Here is a 22,528-nt window from a genome sequence, read left to right on the forward strand (position 1 = left end):
TTGTTGTATTTTCATTATCATTGGTTTACGCAAAAGAGTAAAGGTGATTTAAATTAAAATTTCTCAACCACATTAATGAGATAACATTTAAACGAAGAAAATCTACATTAGACATAATAATCAAATTTTATTTATTGCATTACTAAAAACATTACCCTTTAACATACATACTGGGGTGTGCAAAATTTCATTTAATTTTATTTTCTACAATTAGGCGTAGTTTTAGACTGTCCAAAGAATACACATAAATTGTTCTAGATCTCCAGATACAATGCTTTAAACGCAAAAACCGTTTTAAGTGGTTAGGGTATCGTTTACCCTGTTTGTGTGTGTATGTTATGTAATTTTTTCATTGTGTGTATGTTAAAGGTTAAAATATTTATTAGTCAAAAGAATATCATTCTAAGAAGTTTATATTAAGTAATAATTTAGATTTTGTTATAAGGAATATAAATACAAAATCAATATAAATTTAGCTTTATTTAATTAATAAAGTTACAATTAGTTCCGAACTCGATCCGTCGCATGTCACCGATCCGTTGCAATGTCACATTAATAATAACAAAATATTCAAAGATGCAGGTAACTTTCGCTCTACTATTCGCGATATTTATAATATTACGCGAATCAAGTGGGTAACTAGAGAATGAGAATATATAATCTGTGAACCATAAAATACGTTATAATTTAATATTATTCTAAGTAAAAAAGTATGTTCATAATCCGCGATTAAGATCAAATTATTTGGACTGTAATCTTAATTTTACGTTTACTTTTTCAAATTAATCCTACATAATTAAAAATTGCAATTAGCTATTTTAGCTATTTAAAACATTTTTATACTAGTCAAATTATACTAATCAATAAATTATATTAGTGAAATTTCAATTACTTCCGTCTAGTTGCGCAAAGATAATTTTTACTTAAGTGATAATTACTAACCAAAATATTAAATTGCTTATAAGCAATTTAATATTTGTAGCTATAACTACAAAAAAATCATCTAAATTTTTCCCATATTATACATATAATAACAGTCGAACACATTAACTTCGAGAAAACATATTATATAAAACTATTATTAATAAATAATTAACATATATCTGTCTTTTATTTCATTTACTTTTGCAAATTGCATTTTATTGTCCTTAATATTAACTTTTAAATTGTAAATATTTAAGAAAATTGATACAAAGGTAAAAGATAAAATTTTTTATATTTATTTTTATCATTTAAATACTGTTTTTATTATTGTTCATTGCAAAAATTTTTTTAATTTCCGCAAAAATCCTAGAATTTCTTGTAAAATACTAAAACTTTTGCAAATTGCGCATATTTGACTTTACATTCGAAATTTTTTGATAAAAACAGGAAAATCAATATTAATTAGTATTATAAAGTAAAAAGATCATTGAGTTATCATTAAGTAAAGCAATATGTTTATAGAAATGTATATCAAAATAAGACTCGGGCACTTTAAGTTTGTATGCGCAATTTGTTGCTTGATTTTATAATCAATTTTTGAATGCACTGTCAATTTACATGTGAATGTGAACGCAAATGAATGAGGGAATGTGCGAACGTGCATGTGTTCTCGTTCTCTCGCTCGTTCACTTTTCTCACTTTCTCTTTTTCTCCATATCTTCCTCTTTCTCTTCCTTTCCCTTTCTCTCCCTTTCTTTCAGTCTGTTTCGTTTATATCATCAAAAATTATCACGCGCGCACGTATGCGTGTGTGTGTGTGTGCGCGCGTGTGCGCGTGCGTGCGTGTTAATGTTTTCTTACTTTACCTAATTTTAATAATATTGCATCTAGACATTGAGAAAGTTTGTCACGAAAGTTTCTTTACAAACAAAATTGCTGTAAAAATATATGGAAGGCGGGGCTCGTTGGTACAATTTTTACAATTTTGGTATTCAAAATTTTTTAATTTTAAATAATCTTTAAATTTTAAATAATTAATTATTATCATTATATTAATGTGATAAAATCTTTTTCTATATTTTCATGTTTGGAATAATTCTGTTTGATATAGTTTTCTTGAATAATTCTTTTTTTCTAAAATATACGAAATGTGTGCATGTGGCAAACTTGTTTTAATAGCAGAATTAATTAATATATAATATATTACAATGTAAGATACCTATACAACAAACTCCATATTAAATTAATGAAAACCTAATAGAAATAAAAAGACGGATTGCACAGATACGTACTTCTTGTAAAGACTATAACTTTTAAAATTATTTTATGTTGATTAATAATAGCAAAATGTTGTTTGACAGAAAAATAAATGTATACTATTTTAAATGTACATAGCTCGCTTTTTAATATAAAAATATTAAATATAGAGCGTTTCGTTAAAGTTAAGGTGTAATTGAATTCACACTTTTCTCACTTGCGCATGAGCAACGTCTTAAAGAAACAACGTTCCTAATCTCTATATACATTGATTGTATAAATTATTTTATTATAACAAATTACTTATTATTAATCAAAATAACACACACAATTGTAAGAACTTTTCCATTGTTTCATTTGTTATAAATACGTCAATGAAACGTATTGTCAACTTGCTTCTTGTGCTATCGAGCCTCGGTCTTTTTTTTCTATGTATGACAGAAAATATTATTTCTTGCATAATATATCTTAAGATCTCGGAATTGGTTACATTTATTTTATTCGTACTAATCATAAAATCAAAAGTTTATAAACATTGTACAAGAAAAGTGTTCTTAGATTTTTCAATGGAAATTTAATTCGTTAAATATTTTACTTAAAAACTCACTTGACATAAAAATTTCAGACAAGCTTGGTAATGTCACATTTATATGTAACATAGCAGTGGCTATTTTTATATACTTAACCGCTGATAATAACTACCTATTTTATTATTTTATCATTCAAAATATCAAGTCCAATACTTTCCTTATCTTATTGCATATTAATCTTAATATATATATAGTTCGTGATAAAAAAATAATATAGATAAAATTTTATTATGTTATTCAGAAGCATCTTGTTTAAAATTATCAAACAATCAAACAAAAATTAAAAATAAGATATTACATAATCATGAATAAAATCTTCAAAATTTCTTAAATTTTGTGCACACAAAAAGTATTCTGAATTTATTCCGTCAATTATAGGTAACATTCATGTGACATAATGTATCATTTTACATCTCTCGTGCGAATGACAGACATGCGATGATTAAAGCTCAAGTAATCAAATAACAAATTAAACTCGTTACTGCGTAGATAATATTTTTAAATGAAAACGCAATAGCTATTAGTACTGTCATAAAATGTCACTGGTTCTCATATCTTCTTTCAAATTTTTCTTCTATTTCAAAACAAATTTTCAGCGTTTGTTTTTAAATGTCACTGCTGATCATTCAAAGTGAGTTAAAACGTTTGCACTAATACTGTATTATTTTTAATATAATTTGTTAATTCCAATAGTGTATCTTATTAATTGCAGCGTATCTCACTAGCCAGATTATTTTATTTCGTTTTTAAATATGTTTAAAATAATCAGAATTATTCTTAGATTTAAAATTAATTCTACAAAAAGATTTTATTATTATTTAAAACTACAAATAAAATTAAAAATAAAGATTGTGCAAAATATATAGCGAGTTTTAGATATTAAGTGCAGTTATACTTTCCCAATTTCAGATTAATTATTTCAATATAGAAAAAACTGTATAAAATGAAGTTTGTAAGAAATATTTTTAAATGTCGTTTAATTATAGAATAGCTTTCTTTGAGTGATACATTCTTCGTGACTGTAACGAATACTATGGCTGCAATACCTGTGGCTCTACAATACCTCTACAGTAATCAGATTATTGATTAGATTCACGTGGAAGAGAACATTAGCAAGTAAATGAATTTAAAGACATTCTAACAGCGTGTTTCAGCCATAATGAGCAAGAAGCAAACCCGATGCGGTACACTCGTTCCGATAATCTGTTATGTGCCCCACTCGCTCTGCACTGCCGGCGAGTACGAGCCGGGAGTTCATCGCATCATATTGTATGACGCGCCATGTAGTGCCGATAAAACTTCCTACCAGGCCACGCGTGGAAACAGCCAAGTCACGATAAGCAAACAAGCAAGCCTCGATTTAAGTCGATTAATAGTCAAATAATTAATTTTTTCTTATTGCACGTAGCGTATTCTTCTCCTTCTTCTTGTAACACTTAAGGTAAAAGTTGCATAGCGAACGTTGATCGATACCAGTCGGTACTAGGCGCCACAATCCAACAGTTCAAGATCACAATCAGGTTGAGTGCGAATGTGTGTGAATGCGTAAATAAATCAACGTAGAATTTTCTAATTTATTTAGAGAAGAGCAAAGTGTTATCATGAAATATGTTGCTGCACTCGATGTTGGTACTACTACGGTGCGTTTTCATATCCTGAATGAAAAGGCGGTCACAGTAGCTTCTTCAATTGAGAAGGTTTGTTGCGACACCTGTAAAAAAATCGATCAGTTCCTATTAATTTCCTATAATAATTTAATTAATAACTTATAAGTTAAATTGGAATTGGAGTTAGCATTTAAATTTAAAATTTAAATATTATTCAATTGAAATTAAATTTGATATTAATATATTTCAATCTTATGAAAGATTAAGAAAGATAAGAAAAAAGATATATAGGAGATATTACTAAAAAAATCTGATATCACATTTATTAACTGTATTTCACGTTTACTGTTTCAAGTAACATACTTTGTAAAATATAATATTTTATATTGACGAAATAAATTAACAAATAATTATATCTCACTGTTTTAGTAACACACTTATAAATAAGATAAATTAGAAATAAGTATTATTAAATACTTATGTTAACATATTATTTTTTGTTTAATTAATTCTGTAATTTTTTAAGTAGTAAAAAATAAACAAGTATACTTTATTTTTATCTTTTTATCTTTAATCTCTATTTTTGTATTACACATTTAAGTTGCTTAATAAATAACTAATCTTACAAAAAATTACACACATGTTTCTTTTTAATCACAGAATAATAACAATGTCTTTTGTGATGAGTTTGCAAAAAATTATGTAATGGCGTGAACTCAAGTAATAACAGAATTCATTTCCTTGCCAGAGAAGTCTTGTTATTTATGTTTAAATTATCATGAGGTGTGATAATTCAGAGATAATTCCATACAATGTAAATATAAATATCAGAAAGATGGATATATATCGGAAAAAAGATATACTTTTTTTGGAGTAAACTGATTACAATTTCTCTCGAGAAACGCGAAAAATATTACTTAACATAAGCAGGTACAGAAAGAAGCGGAAAGAGATATAATACTTTTCAAGGCTATACATTTACTATACACAGCATAAAGATTTTCTGCGGAACTCTTTAATTCCACGAATTAATAAAGTCAGATATAACAGAACTACAGTACATAGTAGAACTTCATAGCAGACTGTACTTGCTTATAAATGCTAAACATCGATTTCAGCATCAACGAGACGAAGGTTACCATTGAGAATAGAATACTTTCTATTTCACACTCAAGGAACCCCTTCAGAATCTTTAATCATAATTATTCAAACATAGTACATTTACAAATAACTATTTTTATTATTAAAAAGTAAAAAATAATAATTTGCAGCAGTGTGCCTTTGTGAAAAAATATTAAACACATATATTAATATACATGCAACATTATAATATGCATGCAACTGTTTAATACTCTTCTGCGAGTGCACATATATGCACAATACATATTAATTTTATATAATTAATAATTCAGTGTGGTAGCATATATATATATACTTTGATTAGTGGAAAATTTATATTTTTTTATTTAAGATTAATAAAAGATATCACATTATTTACGCTTTTTTGAAAATAACATGATGGAATTAAAGTATAATAAATTAACTTTTTTTTTAATACAAATAATGTAATTAAAATTACGATATTTTTGGAAAAAAAATAGTTAAGTTCTACAAAATTGATATTCTTAATATAAGTACATAAGTAGGACTACTTTTTTTTAGAAAAGATTCTCCAAGCATTTAAATAGCATAACGTAATAGAAGTTGCATATTTTGATAAAACATAAATCGGTAATTTCAGAAGCAATTTCTTATATACTTTTATAAAACTAAATAGCATTTCAAATTTGAAATGGTTAGAATTAAATATATAAAGTTCTTAAAATTTAAATTTATAATATCATTTTAATAAAAAAATTAAAAAACTATGTCATCTATAAACTGTAATCTTATACCTAAATTAGAAGAAGATATTGTATAATAGTTTGTACATATATATAATAATAATTTTACAAAATATAATCTATACCAACCATGTGATTGCCATGAAACATGATTTAAAAATGTATAACGGTTATTCTACTATTTTAAAATAGGCATCAAATTGCAGCTCTTAGCTATTACAATATTATAAAGAACATATTTCAAATCTCAGTCAATCTTTATTAATGTCAGATTTTCTTTTAATAGCTACAGCTTCTTAATAATAAGTGCACAGTTGCGCAATCAAAACAGCTTCTTCTAATTTATGAAAAAATTATAATCAAAGTGGCTTCTTCTCCAACCAACGGCTTCTTTCCCGACTCATTTTATTATTATTTTGTTTTTGATGTGTGCAGCGTACAATAATATTTCTTCATTTACTTATTTGAAAATAATGACATATAAATCAATTTTTTAATGTTTCCTAAAAAACCGACAGTTAATTTTTTTGTTAACTTTTTCAAACTTCGTACGGAATGTTTTATTATTTTATGATATAATGATATTTATAATTCAAAATTTAAAGGAAACATTTACAATAAAAAATTGTTCCTGATATTTTTCTCCAAAAAAATACGAATCGAAATAAATATTACTTTGCAATTTTAAAATTATTAAATTAAAACAATGATTAAACAAAATAAATAAAATAAGAACATACAAAGTAAAATGAAAATAAAACTTGTTCCAATTTAGGTAAATCTTATTTATCCAGAGCCTGGCTTTGTAGAGATAGATCCCGATCATCTATGGCAGATTATAGTAAAAGTAATCAAGGATACATTGAATCGTAAGTTACTAATAGCATCATCTTTCGAGAATTAAATTGATAAACACATTCTTAATCATTTTTTCAATAGAAAGCAAAGCTTATAGCTTCCACGCGCACGTATTTATTTTGTGATATATTTTTCTCCCAATGAAGGTGATATAATAAAAAGAGATATAAAAAACTTGAAAATATAAATGGTATTTAAAACGCTGATCTTCTCGAAACTCTACGAACCATAATCTGGAATAGATGAACACAGAAAAGTTTGGTTTCACGCATTTTCAGTAGATGCATAAAGCTTCAATTTAAGCCGTGATTGATTTTAATTTCTTATTAATTATAAATAAATAGGATAAAGCTCATAAAAGACGACATACTGTTTGTCATTTTCAAATTTTTAGATTTAGTAAAAAATTACATACAATATTATTTTTTTATAGTTAATTAAAAATAAGATTATAAATAATCATTATATGCATATTGATTAATATTTATTAATTTTTACATAATAGCATCAACTGTAATTAGCGTCGGCTTGAGTTGAATCTTTGGCTACACATCGAAAGTGTGGCAAACCTGATTTCTGTATTTCGATCTGTTCTAGAGATATCCACCGTAAACCGAGATGACGCCAATCGGATCGCATTGAAAGTAAGAAATAATGAATGCTTGACATTCATATACGACTTCGCTATCAATATTTTTACGTTTTATTGAAGTCACACCTCTTTTGAGTTTATGTCACATCAAATACCAAAAAAATTGTACTCTCAACTTAAGAATTTTTTTATTTTTAAAGTACTTTTAAAAAGATAAGCACATTCTAAAGAAAAATTTAAAAGAATTTTTTTGAAATAACTTTTAAACAATATATTAATATCAAATATTCTTAATTTTTGTAAAAATTTATAATTAAAAGATAAAATATTATAGACTGTACTATATATATATATTTTATAATTATTTTTTCATTAATACAAAAGAAAACATACATTTAAAATATAAAATCTTATTAAAACATGTACACTATTTTCTGCTGATCATAAAAATTAACTATTAGAAGTAAAAAATTAATAAATACAAATCTTTAAAGCATATACGTTGTTTAGATAATTAAATTACATTCTTTGAGTAATTTTTTATTACAATACTATCTTACTTATTATTTAAATATCACGACATTCAAGGTTATGCTCCAAAATGTATTGTGTGTAATGCATTGATACAGATTAAATTATAAATTATAAATTATAAATTATAACAATATAAACAGTTGCAAAAACTAATAAATAGACTGTATAAAATTGTTTAAAAGTTCCATAAAAAGAAATATATTCTTACAGTTTGAAATAATATTTAAAAAAAAAAAGAATATATTTTCATCTATTAAGTATTTGTTAAAAGGATTTGTAAAGTATATATAAGTAATCTTCTTACTTCGAGAATGCAATTTTTTTGGTTAACTAAAATAAACAATCTTTTCTGAAAAATATCGACCTAATAAATAATGGATTAGTTTTTCTTCTTTTTAAATTAAAATTCATGTAAGTATCCCTCTATAGGTACCTCATATTCCAAATATTTAGTTATATTATCTTTAATTTCTCATTTTTATTTGTAAAGAGAAAGAATAGATCTAAAGAAAAAATTAGAAATATCTTTAGCCTTGGTTTTTGTCTCCGTAATCAACGAAATATTCTTCACATATTTAGCTTGTTTTTTGTTTTATCATACGTTTTATATATATGTATATATATATATGTATATATTATTTGCAGCAGTAATTATAATAGATTAGTTCATTTTATTTGTGATTGCAGATAGCGGAATCGATCCGAAAAATATTGCTTGCATTGGAATTTCATCGCAACGTGCTAGTTTTATTACTTGGAACTTAAAAACTGGAAAATATTATCACAGGTAAAAATGCCAAACGTTTCGACAGTCAAATCTGAAGAGACAGATTATGCGCAAAATCTGATGCCAGGAAGACAACAAATTTCAAATAGATTTAGTAATATCTGACGATGTTAACAAACTGCTGTCAGAAATGATTGACTTTCTATACGGCAGACTGATAGCCGAAATCGAGTAAAACCTGCTGATAGAATCTGACGTAAGCAGGATCGTAAGCAGGATCTATGCACAATAGTAATCTGTCAGAATTAGCAGCAGAAAATCAGCAGGTTGTTTTGTAACAAAGTTTGCTTTCTGCAGATGTAAAATTTCTGCTGATGTAAAATGTCAACAAGTTCTGTTAACGGAATGAGACCTCAGATGAGTTAAGTCTGCTAACATTTTTTGATATTCTGCTGCTAGTCTGCTGACATTCTGTTATTCTGATTAAACGCGCGACGACGAATGTCTCAGAAAAATTTCACTTTGAATAAAATTTCACAATTATACTAGTTTACAAAATTATTTTGAACTAGACAAAGTGTTTCTCAAAGATTCTTAGATAATAAAAACAATGCTGTAAATCAAATTTCTATACACATATAAAAAACATTGTTGTTTAAAATAGTTTTAAAAGATACTTTTTATGCACTATCATTGTTTCAGGTTTATAACATGGAAGGATCAACGAGCGGCCGCCTTAGTCGACGAATGGAATCGATCATTAACAATGAAAGGTTTAAGAATAGGCGCAAGTTTCTTGTACACAATTACAAGGAAAAAACGATTTCTAGCTGGCAGCGTGCTGAAATTTATGAATATGCAGGTTAAAATGATTTACCAATTGATTTTCTTGTTCTTATTTTATCAAATTTAAATTAAAACTTTAGATCGTCTTATTTCATTAAATTTTAACAATTATTAATATAATTTGCAACAGAACACTCTTAGATTTTTATAATAATTATTAATCTAAAATGATTATTAATCTTAATTTACTTTACTTTAATTTGAAGGTTACTTTAAAATTAGTATGGGTTCTCGAGAATATACCAGGTCTCCGAGAAGCTGCGCAAGCTGATGAGGTGGCATATGGAGGTGTAGATTGTTGGTTGTTATATAAATTGACAGGTAAAATATTCTATACTTATGGCTTTTAAATTTATACTTATTAATTTATTATAATATTTCATATTTTTTTATAATACTGTAGTATATAATTTCTCTCATAAAATGAAAAAAAATTTCCCAACTCTACTGCATAGTGATATTAGTGATAATTGCTTAATCCGATTAATAATCAGAAGTTTATTGTAGGAAATCATATAATGGATGTTTCAAGTGCCTCAGCTACTGGTATTTTCGATCCATTTATGATGGAATGGGCAGACTGGGCGTTAAATATTTTAAAACTACCACGAAATATTTTTCCGAAGGTGACTGATACAGCAGGCAATTTCGGAGTTATGCCCGAAAACATATTCGGAGCTGAAATTCCCATTTGTTGCTTAGTAAGGAATTCAATATAAGCCATAAAATTTTTTAATATTTTTAAAAAATTAATTTTAAATCTTTGTTGAATTCAATTAGTTAATTATTGAATATGTTACCTTTTAATATATTAAATATATGTACGATGCCTCCCAATTTAGGACTTAACGAGTTCCTTTAATTTTATTCATATCGATAAAATTAGATGGCCGACCAAGCAGCATCTTTATTTGGTTCAGGATGCTTTAAGCCTGGCGATCTCAAGGTTACTATGGGGACAGGCACTTTTGTAAATGTTAATACAGGACAAGAACCACACGCATCTGTCGCTGGTAATTTGGCAAATTTGTATTACACATCACTAACAATATATTCATTAATTGAAAGAAAAACATAAAGTTAAAATAAAAACTATTTATAGGACTTTATCCAGTTGTCGGGTGGAAAATCGGAAAAGAATTAATATATATTGCAGAAGGATCTTCAAGTGACACCGGTATACTAATTGAATGGGCTAAATCAATAGGTATTATTCACTTTTATACAATTATGAAAAATTTATATAATTATAATATCATATATTAAATTATATATCAAATTTGTAAATTTACATATTAAATTAAATCATGTATTAATTAACATTTCAAATTTTCAATAATTAACCAAATATAATATCAATATTCTTATTATACAACATAATGTTTGGATGAATATTTTATATGTCTGTTTTATATGTCTACAAAATACTGTACACGCAAATTTTTTAAGCAAAAAGTAATATTTTAGTTATCTGGGAGTATTATATATATATACTGTTATATATTGCTTTTTATCTACATTTGCAGGAATTATAGATAATATTTCGGAAACATCTAATGCAGCAAATTCGGTTAATAATACTGATGGAGTTTATTTCGTTCCAGCATTCAGTGGATTGCAAGTATGTAAATATATTATTATAGTAAATTATATTTTCTGATATCAATTTATATATCAAAATCTTTTTTCAAAAAAATTAACGTTTTTTAAGAGTTAAATTAAGAAAATTGTTTTTTAAATTTTCTTAATATACACAAATAATTTATATCTGTATATTTTATATATACTATACATATATGTGTGTGTGTGTGTGTGTGTGTGTGTGTGTGTGTGTGTGTACATATATATTTATTTATTACGTTTATTTCATAAAATTCAGATAAAAAAGACCATTGATATATATGAAAATATAATAAAGCTGAAAATGGCAATGCATCCGCACGAAAAATCTCACTATACTACTAATTTTACTGCTTTAGGCGCCTATAAATGATTATACAGCTGCAACTGGTTTCTTTGGATTGAAGCCAACCACAAAGAAAGAGCATATTATTCGATCTTTATTAGAAAGTCTCGTTTTCAGAATACAGCTACTTTACGAATGCTTATGCAAGGAAACTTCTTTCACGTTTCGAAGAATAAAGTAAAAATCATATTATAATATAATTAAAAATGTATATTCATAATTTGTTCAGTTAATAATGGTGAAAAATTTATTACGTATAATATTATAAAAGTTATGCTTTTTTTACGTAAACACAACGTTTATGTGTGTACATATATATGTATATATGTATATACATATATAACGCACTTATTCATACTAATATGTCATTTTCTAGAGTTGACGGTGGAGTTTCCCAGAATGATTTTGTTATGCAATCGTTGGCTGATTCGACGGGGTTGGAAGTCGAACGCCCAATATCTGTCGAGATGGCCATTTTAGGGGTAGCTTTCTTGGCTGGTTTACAACGTGGTACAAAAAATCTTATTCATTATTAAGTTTAATTTATTAATATAATATTACATAAAATTTATATTTGTAAATTTTATTTTTTATCGCTTTATAACTTTTAATTACTTTTATTTGAAAACTAATTGCAATTTTATCATAGAAGAAAACATTGCTTCTTCTGACACAAAGAATCACATTGTACATTTCACGCAAATTCTTGGATGCCCTGTATACGCTTAAATAGACAAAAAAAATTTATAAGAATCAATTACTTATTAATATATTTTTTTATTATTTATGCTTTATTTAATTTAATATTAAGATATACAATGAAATATAGAAAAATCGTTTATTAATTACTACAAAGAAAATTATTTATTACTTGTTATATAATAATCAAACGTTAAAAATTACACAATCAAACACGTATAAATGCATTTTTATAATAATCTTTAATGCGTTATTTAATTTTAGGAGTATGGAAAAACAGAGAAGAACTGTTAGAACTTCGTCAAACAGACAAGATATTCAAACCAAATAAAGAATCGCAAAAATCTTATCAACATGAGTTAAGACAATGGAAACGTGCAGTAGAGCGCTTTAAAAATTGGTACTGACGACAATGTTCAGTTAACAATTTTTTAACAATTATATATATGTAAAAAATTACTAATTGATATGTATGCAAAAAATATATTTTTGATATTATATGAATAAATATAAGGAAACATGGGGCAAGACGAAGTACAACTTTTATTTTTGTCACGAAATAATAAAATATACAGAAATTTCTTTTAATTAAGTCACTGTCATATATTATTATATATTATTATATAACATAACCATTTGTACACAGAAATTATTTACAAGTAAAATTGTTTTTACTTACATGAGATGAGAAATATCAATTATTGTAAAAACGCAACAAATGACTGTGTAATACTGAAATAATATACAGAAAGGCATATCAGTCATTTATCATGCTTTCAATACACATATAATATTATTTAGGCAGCCTGCGCGAAGGTAGGTGCACAAAAATTAAAAATAAATAAGATATTTACAGTCACCAGATCTTTCATCAGATTTCTGATAAAATGAGTTTACGGGGTACGTATCAGACTTCTGATGAAACTGACCCTTCTATCAAAAATCTGATAAAACTCATTTTTAACAGTATATAGAAATATGAAAAATATTGTTTACAGCATGCGAGACGAAAGTATTTATATTTGATGTGCCATAAATCAAATAAAATTTATAATTTGTTATAGTTAATTATAGACAAATAAATAAAAAATATATTGAACTAAAAAATGTAACGACAATTAAATGTAAGTGGCAACTAGTGTATTATCCATGATTTACAGTGCTACATTTATAATTGTGACAATTACTGAGTATTCACTTTTAATAATTTCGGTTTCGACATTAGAGTATTATCATTGAAAGATTAATATATTTTATTGATTGATAAGTTACAAGTCTATCACGGGGAAATCAATGTATTTTTACTGACTTTATTAATTTTTCACTAATCGTACTTTAGAAAGTAAAGACATATAATAGTGATTTTTTGTTAATAAATTTTTATTTTAAAAGTCAAACTTCTTGTTACTCATTTAAAGACGAATTAATTCTCGCACTGTAACAAATGTAAGAGTTTTTTCAGACTTTTTTTAAATATAAAGAATAAGTATTATGTATTTCTAATTTTTCAAAGTTGTAAATATTGTAGTATGAAATTATTTCTTATTAATATAATTTGTTTAAATATTAAAATCTTTGTTCATTTAGTTAAAATTAAAGGCACAGGATCATATAATTATAGATTTTATCCCAAGAAATAATTACAACAAAGTGTCGAGGTAGAGATGATTTTAGATTACAATTACTGCACCTATATAGTTAAATATGCTTCTCAGTAGCAAGATAAAGCAATTAGAATATTAGATTAACTAAACCAAGTAATCGAAAACATTGTACCTTACTGATATAAAATTAACGTTTAATAATAAAATAGCGTACACTACGTAAGCTGCTTGTATCATATCAACACGCGAGATCGTTTATTAACTGTTAATTACATGCCAGTAACGTTTACTAAAGATAAAAAGCTAGACAAGTATTCAAGTCAAAATTTTTTAGTTCTTACAAACGTAAAGTAGATAAAACACGTATTTTATCTGCACTTTAAAATTAAAACAATTTGGTCACGCTCGCAATTGCAATAAGTGACATTAAGTTATTAAAGACTTATTTTTTAAACAATTTATCGTTCAAACAATTTTCTGCATATAATATTTCAAAATCCAACACAAATTTATTTACAATAAGTTAATTTAGTAGAACTTAGCACAAATATATACTTATTGTTCATAGGTTGATAGTAAATTTAAAAAGATGTCGAGTATAAAAAGTTTGAAGCAAGCTTTTATGCCTATCATATGGCTCAACTGTATATTTTGCATGGGAGTATTTGAAATACCAATAAATCGTCCACGATTTTTTCTAAGTGCTTTTTATGTTATCATTATGCTGGCAGGATATTTAATTTTGTTTTACAAAGGAATTTTCAGTTTCCAAAAAATTTTCTATGATTTTGCGACATTTGAGTTGACTGTCATGGCAATTAATATCTTAATTGCAGTCTTGGCTATAATTTTGTTTTGGAGAAAATCACAGGTATGTAACAATATCTTTGTAAAATGAGATCTAGCAAATGGTTAATTATGTAAAATTGCATTAATAGATTACAGAAACATTTAAGTTCAACTAATTTTAAAATATGTACAATAATCCTTTTCTCTTTTTCAAATATTCTTCTTGTGATGTAAAGTATTGCAGCAATATTACGTATTGCGTGTGTGTATTTTTTTGTATATTTGCGTTTATTTATAACGTTTTATGTCCCTAAATAATTCAATAATAGAATAAATTTAATAATTTATTAATAAATTTCAATGTTTAAGGCTATAAATAGTATAATAAAGAGGAATGATATAGTGGACAATACTTTGGAGGTATTGGGAATAAAAAAAGAATACGAGAAAATCTATCACAATATTTTGTTTCATATGGCTATCTGGATAGTAACCATAATAATAATGTTGACTACGTTTACGCTATGGGGATATAGCAATACTAACTATAGACTCTGGTTTTCTCTTTACCAAACCATATGCTTTTGTTTTCCGGTTATAATAAGTTCTGTAGTAGACTTCACTTTCGCCTCATTTGTCAGGCAAGTAATATATTAAAAAAAAAAAATAATACTTAAATAATATTTTGTAAGAAGCTTGTCCAAAGAATTAAAATTGTTAAAATTTTTTTGAATCCTAAAATATTTATCAGAGTAATGTCTCTTTAAAAATTGTTTACAATAAACAAGTAAAAGTATAATGCCTATGTTTATGTACTCGAATACTGATTGAGTTTAAAATGTGGCAGATGTGTTCGTCAAAAATTTCAGAAAACAAACAATTTAATTAAAAATAAAGTACTCTGTGTAAATAAATTAAATGACGAGATTGTTAATCAACACTATGATACATCTGATGCACTTATCATAGCAAATTATAAAAATTACAAAAGCAAGATGGTGCATGACGTTCAGACTCTAAGGTAAGATAAATACTATTACTTAAGTACTGTTAATATTATCCAAACAGTTGAGTATTTGAACAAGCTACAGAATCCTGGACGTGTGTTGTATGTGTGTAATTGTGTATAAATTAAATTAATTTATTTCTCACGTATAACAGACATTAGGAAAATATAAAACCATTTCTTAATGTAGTCGTACAATTTTAGAAAAAATGAATAACGATTGAAACAAGTTTTCAAATTCGGTCTGTAAAAAAGATTTTGGGCTATGAATCCTTGAATCTATGTATACATTGTTCTTTATTTCGTCACGTATCTCTGCATACTGATCCCGTACAGTTTTACGATTCAAACAAATTAAAAAGAACAAAGTCACATAAGAACATAATCACTACAAGCTAGTTGTGGAAGAAGTTGTAATTATCATAAAGTTTCAACCGTTACTATATACTACCGGAAATAGATGAATATTATCGCTAAGTAATGCGCTAATATGTACAGGGTGTTGCACTTGAATACAGTGCAGTCTAACGGGTTGCCTATCCGTGCGGGTTGTTATTCCGTCGATAAAAACGCGTGCCGATTTTATCGATGAATGCGTGCGCGGAGAGAGCAGGCTAAGCAGGCATGCTGTATATGACCCGCAGCCTGCACTTCGTCAACGCGCTTGTGCTAAATCCCTTTTTTAATGTAGTAATGACGAGTTGAGAGAATAGCGCTTGAAAGTGTTTTGAATCTGGCACAGTTTGAAAGAAAATAATACCACATGCAAATAAGATAATCAATTTGAATACTCGCCGCAGCAATATAATTGAATGATAATGTCAGAAGCGAGAAGTTACATGGATTTTTCTTCTTATTTTGTACGCCTGCAGAGATTAATTAATTTTTTCATAGGTCAAACTGCACTTAAGTAATAACAAAATAGATAGCATAATAAGTATTAGCAAAATACCAGAGTTCAATTATTATATTTTTTTAACTAAATAAAATTAAAATTAATGGTTTATAAAATTAATTTAGTTAAGTTAATAGTTACATGAATAAAAACTTGGTTAAAGTTACTCAGTTAAAATTGAATTAACTCAAGTTAAATTAAAAGTTAATTTTGAAAAGCATCATTAATATTAAATTAAATAGTTATAATTTATTTAAATTAAAATTTCAAAACAATTATTGCAGAGTCAAAAAGTAAAAAGTATAAAATGTAAAAAAGTATAAAATTTAGTCACATTGAGAACTGAATTAATAAATATTAAGAAATATAAATAAATATAATAAATATAATACACATGATCTTGATCGTCAAAAAAATAAAACAAAACCAAGAACGTTACATTCGATATGACAAAGTCGTAAGATAAAAACAATTAAATATGCATGTCAATTACAAATCTTTTATTGCTCTCAAGTTTTTACAAATCGTCCTAAAGAAGAAGATAAAATTTTACAAAGAGAAATAGATTTATGGATTTCATTTACAGATTAAATATATTTAATAATCTATATTATAATTGTAATAATGTTTTAATTTAAATAACTTATAACCATTTAATTTAATATTAATGATGCTTTTTAAAATTAACTTTTAATTTAACTTGAGTTAATTCACTCTTAATTGAATAACTTTAACTGAGTTTCTGTTTATGTAACTATTAACTTAACTAAATTAATTTTATAAACCATTAATTTTAATTTTATTTAAAAAGTTAAAAAAATATAATAATTGAACCCTGGTATTTTGCTAATACTTATTATGCTATCTATTTTGTTATTACTTACGTGCAGTTTGACCTATGAAAAAATTAATTAATCTCTGCAGGCGTACAAAATAAGAAGAAAAATTCATGTAACTTCTCGCTTCTGACATTATCATTCAATATTGCTGCGGCGAGTATTCAAATTGATTATCTTATTTGCATGTGGTATTATTTTCTTTCAAACTGTGCCAGATTCAAAACACTTTCAAGCGCTATTCTCTCAACTCGTCATTATTACATTAAAAAAGGGATTTAGCACAAGCGCGTTGACGAAGTGCAGGCTGCGGGTCGTATACAGCATGTCTGCTTAACCTGCTCTCTCCGTGCACGCATTCATCGATAAAATCGGCACGCGTTTTTATCGACGGAATAGCAACCCGCACGGATAGGCAACCCGTTAGACTGCACTGTATTCAAGTGCAACACCCTGTACATGTCAATAATTCTGATTCTCCAAATAAATATGTGTATTGCACATAGATATTATACGATTTATTCATAATTTTACAGATTACAATAGATATTAATTATTTCGGGCATAAAAGCGGTGAAATTATTCAATCTTTTAAAAAATCTGTTATTGACGATTCGAAAAAAAAGTAAGTTCTTTCACATACTATTAATAATTGTACCAGTCATGTTAGAGCTTTCTCCATAATTTAAAACATTAATAAAAAATGAATTCTTTTAACACATTTATATACTTTTACTATCACACTACACATAAAATGAATTCTATAGCTTATTCATATAATTAGATATTGAGGAAAATTTTAATATTACTTAAACACAGAATAATTAATATTTTTTTGTTAAAGACATGTGCATTTGGAAATTACAAAAATAGCACGACAAATTAATTGTGTTTATTCCATGCAACTTCTACTGCAATTGGTAGTCCATTTTACGATAATAACATCGATTATTTATTATCTTTATGGTGTAATTTTTGGCAACTTACGCATAATTATCAACGATAAAGATATTGTTGCGATGGTATTATGGGCAAGCATTTATTCGTTTAAAACTGTATTAGTAAATTGGCTTTGCACGAGTGTATCAACCGAGGTATAAATGATTACTTTTCAAACATATTTTCTTATTATATTATTCACTTTTGGACCGATTAAAACCAAACTACAACAAATAATCTAAAGTCTTTAATGAGTTCAATATCGAGTCAAAATTTGTTATTAGCTTAGAAAAATTATTCGTCATCTTACCCACTTCGTCATCTTACCCATCTTTCTCCTATATAAATTTTATTTTTCTATCTATTTAGATTATCTTTTAAATTATATGTGTGCTAGTATATAATAATTTTAATTCTTTACACATGAATGTATGCACTGAAAAAAAAGGAACAAAAATCCATTCAAAAAGTAACAACAAACTTTATCAATCTCTTTAATCGAAAGGGAAAAAAAAAGATAAGGGCTTAAATGACCGATCAAAAACATTCGAACAGAAAGTTTCAGTTAGAAAATATCCGATCGAAACTTTCTAATCGAATAACTTTTAATCGGTCATTTTGGTTTTTATCCGTTTTTTCCGATTAAAGAGATCAGTATTCGTATTAGAAAATATGTCCGTTTGTTACTTTTTGAACGAATTACTTTTCTCAGTGTGCGTATTGCTTATGTGTATTATGCAATTCATTTGTAAAAAATTCCAATATTTATTAACAATTATTTTAGGCATATAAAACGGGTGAAATTATACAATCTTTTAAAGGATCTGTTATTGATGATAATTTGAAAGAAGAAGTAAGTTCCTTTCTGTATTATTCCTATAAAATTCTCTCAAAATACTATAAAAAACTAGTTGCAAAAAATTTAATTTATAAATACGCACACACACACACACACACACACACACACATGTACTAAATAGAAAGTTCATGTCTATTTACATATATAAGAATATAAATGTGTTTACAGATTCATCAGTTTACACAACAAATAATTCTTCAATCATTAAATTTCACTGCTTTTGGTTTCTTTTCAATTAATGATTCCCTCACTGGCAAGGTACGTTACTTATTTATTTGCTTAACTCAAATAAATAAAATTTTGAAGAATTTTTTATAAAAACCAAACAAGTCGAAAATATAAATTTTAAAATTTAAATTTTTGAGAAACAAAAATATTTTTATCTTTAAACCGTTTATATTATGCAAGTGGTAATTTTTATCTGCACATATAATAGGCGTAAGCACAAAAATTAAATTCTAATTAATATTTTAACTCTTAAAGAAATCACATGTCGGCAAAATTTCATAAAACATAGGGTGGAATACACTCTAATGTTTTTAAATGCTTATTGTGACAGTATTTAATTTTTAATGCAAAAAAATTATTAAGTAAAATTCAAATACTTAAAAATAAGGCTAAGTTTTATTATAAAATTATAATTTGCAAATAATAAAAAGATAGAAGAAGCAAAACAATTAAAAAATGACATTTTTTGCTTAAAAACGTTTAATTGGGATCCTAAAGCTTATTTTACTGATATTTTTTATTTTAACTACAATTTTTAATTAGCTTTATAGAATGTAAAATTCTTTTATAAAATTAAAATATAAAAAATGTAGGGATAAATGATCAAGTTATGTTTTTAATCATATTTTTATGTACAAAAGAAAATTAAACTATAAAATAACATTATTTAAAATAATTGTATGCATTGATTTTTTTCAGTTTTTTGCCACAATCACAACGTACATTGTTATTCTAATACAGATGAATGTACAGGTGTTAAAAACGTAAGATAAGAAATTAAACATACCATAAATAAATGTTTTATTATTAATACACGGAAAGAATTTTCTCTTAAAATTTATCCTCAAAATCTGATAATTGTGGGATAATGTGTGATCTCGAGAAATTTTATTATACTTTTTAGTAAAATTGACTACATTTTTAGTAAATTTTACTAAAAGTCTAGTAAATTTTATTATACCTTTAGTAATTTTACTAAAAAATATACTAAAATTCCTCCAGGTTACGCATTATCCCAGATTTTAAGGGTAAATTTTAAGAGAAAATTTTCTCCGTGTATTATAGATAACTGTTTTTCTCAAGAAACAAGTTTTTACAGAGAGGTTTAATAAGAACTTAAATTAGAGAAACAGTTTCACGACACAAATTTATCTTTAGTAAAGAATATTTTAATAAACAATTGCTTCCCGATGAATTTAATCGACAAGGTCGTAAACAAACGTACTAAAGAAATAAAAAGCCGCACCACTGACGAAATTAACAATATGACAACGAAAAACGTTGGTTTTGATACCAGAAGATGTATAACTTTGCCGTATACTAAAGGCATTAGTGATGGTATCAGTCATCATTTTAACAAGTTTGACCCTAATACATTATTTACTGTATCAAAAAAATTGAACTGCATTATTAAAAAAGGCAAAGATAGAACGAATCGTTCAAAAAGAACGGAAGTAGTTTACAGCATAAAATGCACAACATGTAATGCTTCCTACATTGGGCAAACGAAACGTCATCTCGAAACGCGTTTAAAAGAGCATAGGAATGATGTGAAAAAACACGAGAGTTATCATTCAGTGGTGAGCAAACACAGGTTGATAAAAAATCACGAATTTGATTGGCAATCACCTTGTATTTTACATTACGAAAAGAATAAAAGAAAACGCGAGATTGCCGAAATGTTCTTCATAAAAAAAAAATCCGAATACCGTCAACCTAATGAAAGACACCGAGAATTTAAACGTTATTTATAACCGAGTAATAAAAGCCACTTAATGTTTACTCTCTCGCACACGTATTGTTCTCGCGACAAAAATATATTTAGTCTCCTTGTGGCTCTTACATGTACTTGACGGAAGATTTAAATGTTTTTGTGACGTCTCCGGTTTAAACCATTCTGACTAAGACATTATTTCGAATTCTTGATTGATAATGAGACACGTAAGTCTATACCCATGTGGAAATTGTGTTAGGGCTTTGACAAGACCCCTGTTAATTTTCTCTAACTTTGAGTTCTAATGTGGAAGCCCAATAAGAATCCTTTAAGGCCGGTCACACTTTTTTACTGAGGGCCCTTAGAGGCTAAATAATCAAGGCTCTTAGAGCCCAAATAATCAAGGCCTTGATAATTGTCTTATGAAATCCCTGGAAAAGCCAGGAAAACAAACACTGATGTATTTACTTATCCGACACAGTCACGTAAAGTTCATGTATGGAAAATTGATACAAAAACTTTCGTGGATGTTGTTTGCCCAATAATAAATATCTAACAAAAAATTAATTGCATTAAAACTCTCAAATCAACCTAATGGAAGAGTTTACACATACGTACTGGCATTACTTCATGTATAGTAGAATATAATAATAATGTTATATCAAATCAGTGTATTATCAATAATTTGCAGTGTTATACTCATAACTATGACAATTAGTAAGTATTCCATTGTCTTTTAGTGATTTCGATTTCAATATTAATGTACTTTGGAAGTACAATGTAGTTGGAAGTAAGATATCAATAAACTTGAATTTCTTCGTATATACTTTAAGTTGGTATATTTTAGGTGTACAAAATATTGAGCTCAGAATAATAATCGGTTATAATATAAAATGTGTTACTGCAGTATGAAGGATCGAGACGGAATTGTACTATATGTTCTGTGTGATATCGCATGCGTATATCCCCTTCCTTACTGTTTCTCGTAGCTCCCTCTTACACTATCGATATTATAGATTATCGACGTATGAACATTGTTCTCAGATTTCGACTTCGACATTAGAGTACTATCATTAAAAGATCAATGTATTTTACTGATTGATAAGTTATAAGTCTATATAAGTATTTTCATTGACATTATTAATTTTTCACTAATCGTACTTTAGAAAGTAATGACATATAATGGCAATTTTTTTGTTAATAAACTTTTATTT

At 26.5% G+C, this 22,528-nt stretch overlaps 2 protein-coding genes across 2 annotated transcripts in view; one reads left to right on the forward strand and one right to left on the reverse strand.

Moving 5' to 3' along the window:
* Nucleotides 1-1,643: 1,643 nt before the first annotated feature.
* Nucleotides 1,644-22,528, reverse strand: part of LOC118644945 — a 356,119-nt gene continuing 335,234 nt past the window's right edge. The window contains exon 6 of the mRNA XM_036284921.1: nt 1,644-4,482. Coding sequence (XP_036140814.1) covers nt 4,420-4,482 — 63 coding nt within the window. The 3' untranslated portion in view covers nt 1,644-4,419. The remainder of the gene's footprint in view (nt 4,483-22,528) is intronic.
* LOC105832088 (putative glycerol kinase 5) lies at nt 4,373-13,036 on the forward strand. The gene is made up of 12 exons (XM_012672724.2): nt 4,373-4,468; nt 6,998-7,091; nt 8,894-8,993; nt 9,636-9,795; nt 9,986-10,100; nt 10,287-10,480; nt 10,666-10,792; nt 10,882-10,986; nt 11,306-11,400; nt 11,759-11,922; nt 12,122-12,255; nt 12,709-13,036. Exons 1-12 carry the CDS (start codon nt 4,373-4,375, stop codon nt 12,849-12,851), a joined length of 1,527 nt encoding a protein of 508 aa, XP_012528178.1. The 3' UTR covers nt 12,852-13,036.

The sequence above is a fragment of the Monomorium pharaonis genome, chromosome 3 (genome assembly GCF_013373865.1).
Source record: "Monomorium pharaonis isolate MP-MQ-018 chromosome 3, ASM1337386v2, whole genome shotgun sequence".
In the NCBI taxonomy this organism is placed as follows: Eukaryota; Metazoa; Arthropoda; class Insecta; order Hymenoptera; family Formicidae; genus Monomorium; species Monomorium pharaonis.